General features: G+C 30.7%; 1 protein-coding gene across 1 annotated transcript; it reads left to right on the forward strand.

Annotated features, from left to right (window-relative positions):
• The first annotated feature begins 1144 nt into the window (after positions 1 to 1144).
• Positions 1145 to 4154, forward strand: LOC126780391 (melatonin receptor type 1B-B-like). The gene is made up of 3 exons (XM_050504855.1): positions 1145 to 1379; positions 2895 to 3064; positions 3273 to 4154. Exons 1-3 carry the CDS (start codon positions 1169 to 1171, stop codon positions 3972 to 3974), a joined length of 1083 nt encoding a protein of 360 aa, XP_050360812.1. The 5' UTR covers positions 1145 to 1168; the 3' UTR covers positions 3975 to 4154.
• The last annotated feature ends 861 nt before the right edge of the window (positions 4155 to 5015 follow it).

Here is a 5015-nt window from a genome sequence, read left to right on the forward strand (position 1 = left end):
AAAATTAGAGGTCATTTCAAAATTAATTTTTCAAGAAAAATTAAGGTTTTTAATCAGACACAAACAATCCTTAATATATAATGAAGTTTACAACAAAACTTATATTTTAACTCTGAACTGGATTTAGCCATACAAAATCAAATAAAAAATAACAGTTTTGCTTGTTTTCAAAACAAAGCGGAATTGAAAGTCTTCTGTATAGTTCACAAAGAATAGAAGATGTAGTACGTTCAGTATATTTGAGTTAATTAACAAGAGATACGGATTAACAATACAAGCAATCTATGTTGGCTGCCCAGATTTCTTGAGATTAGTATAATCTGTACATTGTACTGCGCAGCTCTTCGTGATTAATTTCTGTCATACTAACTCGCGTATTGTAACAAATATTAAGATGTTTATGCGCCACTTGATCTAAAAACCTGCCTCTATCACCTGTCTTAAGCTCTCCGTGATCGAGTTAGGTATCAGAACAAGAAAGCAAAACAAACAACGACTGTTTTATTTTAATTTTTTATTAAAAAAACCTTTAAACGGTTTTTCAATATAGAAAATATGTAAGAACCCAGAATATTGTCAGAAGCACATTTTCTTGACCGTAAGACCGGCGTTCAATATTCAACTATTTAAGGTAAATGCTTTATCCCGTGAATAATTCTTACAGGTATTTTTTTTTTGTTGGATTTTAACGTAGTTTATGTATTCCATGTGTGAACACGACATTATGCATCAAGTTCACGGCCACGATGCTCAACCAAAGCGTAGAGTTCAGTCATAGTACCATTCATTACGAAAACGCAGCAGTCACTCGTAGTCAGTGCATAAGGATGTCCGGTGCAACAGTAGCTGCGCGCTTTCCCGTAAACGCAAATATCTATTGCGCTGTGCTTTTTGAATATTGTGGTATTAATTAAAGGAAATTATCTGTTAATACTTGTGAAGTGGTGTACTAATCTTTAAAAAATACGCATTTACAATTTCAATTAAATGTAACAAAATCCAAAAACCTCGCGATTTTTTTTTTTGAAAATAATACTAATAAATAAAGAAGAAACGAACTATAAATAAAATAAGCAATTTGACATTATTTTTTTATTTTTGGAAAGTGTTTGAAGCTATTTAAGAAAAAATGACGATGTACAATTGTACTAAAGACAGAGATTTAATTATGCCTACAGATGCGATAACCCCCATGATCACGATGATAACTTTTAACGGTACTGAATTGCTGTTACGAACATACTCCCCGGTGACCTTGAGCCAGGAGTGGCCGAAGATCAGCCGCTTTCTTATTATGCTCTTCTGTGCCTGTATTGGGTCCATCGTGAATGGTTTCTTCTTGGCAGCTTTTTTCATAGAAAGCGCATTACAAAGAGCTGGTAAGTATTGAAGCAGTATAGCTGTAGATAACAATATTTTTACAATTTACGAATTATACGCAATGCGAAATATTTTTTTATATTTACTGTGTAATTATATCAGAATGTTTTTTTCATATTTTTTTATTATTTTATTGGTATAATGTAGACAAATCGACAAAAAAGCAATGCGAAGTCATTGTTTCAATATAAATATATTAATGAACTTAAAGGTGCTTCGTTTTGGATTATTGAAATCATATTTAATTAATATATTGTTGTCAACGACTATATGCTAATATGTTATGTTTTGAAATTGCATTTCGCGATGATTCTTCAAAACCATTCTGCGAAAATTGCCCATCGCGAAAGATTTAAACAGAACGCAGCTAGCTGAAACTCTTGTTTCTAAGTCGTAAAGGAAAACCGTTAATCATGGTGGTTAAGCTAAACCTCTTGTATCTATCAAAGAGCTAGTACAGCTTAAAAACAGATTAGCCGATTCATTTGAAATACAAAGTAAAATAATACATTTATAAACATGGTATAAACTACTAAATGAATTATCATTCCAATGTTCTTTAAGTCATGAAATTTAATTTAATGTTAATAAAATCTAACGGTAGTAGGGCTTGGAAAAAATCAGGACAACAAGTTCATGTGCTAAGGATGTTGATCAATAATTGTATTTATAGCTTGCAAGGAATACATACTAGAAACAATAAAACAGTTAGTTGAGTTTGTTAAGATTTAATAACTTAATAATAAACTTGTCTGTAAAATGTAAAGCTAGAAGAATTAATTTGTTGCCTTCGAAACAGACGCTTATAAAAAACTACATACTTTGTAAATCTTTGAAGGAAACCAATAAACAAAAGGTAAAATGATATACATAAAGGATTTAATGCAAATTAAATATTTCTACAATTTTTCTGTTAAAGTTTTTAATTAAAAGGTTTGATATTCTGAAAAGTATTAATTAACAGAGTCCAACAAGATCAAGTTAAAAGAAGCTCTACTAGGCATAGCATTTGACTTGTTAAGCTCATTCAGGAGCCTATGCGGGTGTTATTACATGCTCAATAATACATCCATGACCATGTTACATTACAGCTTTCCATTCTAATATGTCATTAAAATAACTCTTTATTAAATTTTAACGTTAATGACTAAGTTAATTTATCTGAGTTATTAATTATTTTTTTAGTATATTACGTTATATTCCAGAGAATTAAACTCAAATATCATATAAATTATTTAATATCAATTTAATAATGTGTACGCTTAATACATGTCAAACTTACTTTTTATAAATTATGAGTAGAATTTTGAATCGGCTATAATTATTGCGATATTTTAAAATGATGAACGTTTATGAGCCCGACCAAATAAAGGCAAATAATTTATTTGCACTATTAGTTTTTAACCTAAACATATTTATTACGTAGAACCTTATTGATATAATATAATATTTTTTGCTTATAATTTTATTTGCAATATTAGATTTTTGTATTTTAACCAAATGAATTGTCCTAGGAAACATATTCTTATCATGCGTTGGCTTGGCGGATATCATGATGACAGCAGGCGTGACGGCTGTGTCTGCGGTCGTCATACTTTCTGGGCAGTGGGACACTCTTGAAATCTGCAAGGCACTATACTTTCTTGGCTTGTCATCTACCTACTGCTACTGCATCTTTTTCGTGGTAAGACAGTAATGCTATATTTATTACACAGGAGTATTAAAATAAAATGTACTTAATTAGTTTTCAATCCTCGAACATTAACAATAACTAAATGATACAAAAACCACTGTAACTAAATATTCTTGAAAGGTATATATATACATATACATAGTGATATATATGCATATACTTTTCCTATATTATAGTAATTATATTATTTTTGTTGTAGTTCGTGGCTGTCGAAAACTATTATAGAATTTGCCGTTCGCCTGATGAATACGCTGCGTTCCTGTCTATACAGATTGTCGTCGTATGCATATTAATCATCGGCACGAGTATGGGACTTGCTGGTGTTGGCGTTTACCTGGACCTAGACTATGACTACTGCAAACGGGTTCATTATGGCAACTACTTATTCCGGTTGGCCACGATGGTCATTCTGCAAGCCATGCCTTCAGCCTTAACCGTGATATTCCTACTAATTGCTTCTGCACAAATCAAGCGTCGTGTTCGACTTCATGCCCACTACAAACGGTCACTGCTCTACGAAAGCGATTTGTCAATAACTGCGGTTAATACTACAGCTTATCTGATCTTCGTATTATCGTGGATTCCTTATATAATCGTCGTTCACCAATTCCCTACAGCTAGCGACGCTGTTTTTTACAACATGATGGCTCTCGGCGTATTCCGCTCCTCTCTAACCAGCTTTTTATATGGCATGTTTGATAGGAACTTCCGTCGGGCATATGGGCGCATTTTTAATTACTGCTGCTGCAAAAATTCTCTGTCAAGTTCGTTTTCACATCGGCACCGGAGAACAACGGATTACAAATCACCGCTCCGCGAAGTAAGGGTCCATATTATGCACCAGGCCGTCACTTCGTCACAGCGAGGAGTTTCTTACTGGCGGGAGACTCAGGAACTTTAAATACAATAAACACATGACTTTATGAAACGATCACAACGGCTACCGAGTAAATCATCTATGACGGATCTTTAATTACTTTCAGACTACGCGAAAAACAATGGACTATTTCAGATATATTACGCTCTTTTAAAATATTGCTGCTTGACTCAAATGAAAAACTTAAATTTATATAAAATATTTCCTAAGATGAGGATCGATATTTGGATTTTTGAAAAATTGACACCACATTAATTTTATTGTTAAAAAATTATTTCGATTTCATAAATTATTTTAATATCAATCTTATTACATATACTACATTTTTACTATTAACAGAATGTATCAGTATTTTTTAATAAATATATAAATAAAAAATAAATAATTAAAAGAAAGAATTTGGAAATCATATACAATAAAATATATTCAAGATAAATGTAACAAAGTTTTTAAAATTTAACAAAACACATTATTTTTTTTACCTAATAAGTAAGTAAAAAATACTATTTTATATCAAAATATATGAAACAAGAACTTTTAAATATATATTGCATTTCAATCGGCTTTCGTAATAATAATATAAGTACGCAATCATGCACAGTCGTCGTACTAAAGCGTATAATATATTTAAATGCGTTATTTATTTTAAAACTCAATAATATAGCCTTCTAAATTCCATGTAACCCAATTATGTCATGGTTAGACAGGCCGGAGGTATCTCGTGGAGATTAATAGTATTGGTTTATGAAGCTCACATAACCGCACATGCTGCATCATATGTAGATTTATGTTACATCATTTTAATAATGCGATTAAAGGCGTTTAAAGTTCAAAAATACTTCTATGTATGTTCTACCGACTTATCTATCACTTACGAGTATTTAAATATTTGAAATAATTATAATAATCGTTTTCTAAATCTTTTAAGCTTTGAAGTGTTAATTGAGTATTCTATTGTAATGTATATAATAAATAAAAATATCTGTATATTTATTTTATATTTGAATTATTTATATATATATATATATATATATATATATATATATTTGGAGCTTAGTGGAAACA

The sequence above is a fragment of the Nymphalis io genome, chromosome Z (assembly GCF_905147045.1).
Source record: "Nymphalis io chromosome Z, ilAglIoxx1.1, whole genome shotgun sequence".
NCBI lineage: Eukaryota > Metazoa > Arthropoda > Insecta > Lepidoptera > Nymphalidae > Nymphalis > Nymphalis io.

Excerpts from the sequence above, each read along its gene's own strand:
- LOC126780391 (XM_050504855.1), top strand. The coding sequence starts at position 1,169 with ATGCCTACAGATGCGATAACCCCCATGATCACGATGATAACTTTTAAC. Across the intron at positions 1,380-2,894 it reads AAGCGCATTACAAAGAGCTG|GAAACATATTCTTATCATGC; the intron begins GTAAGTATTGAA and ends GAATTGTCCTAG. Across the intron at positions 3,065-3,272 it reads GCTACTGCATCTTTTTCGTG|TTCGTGGCTGTCGAAAACTA; the intron begins GTAAGACAGTAA and ends TTTTTGTTGTAG.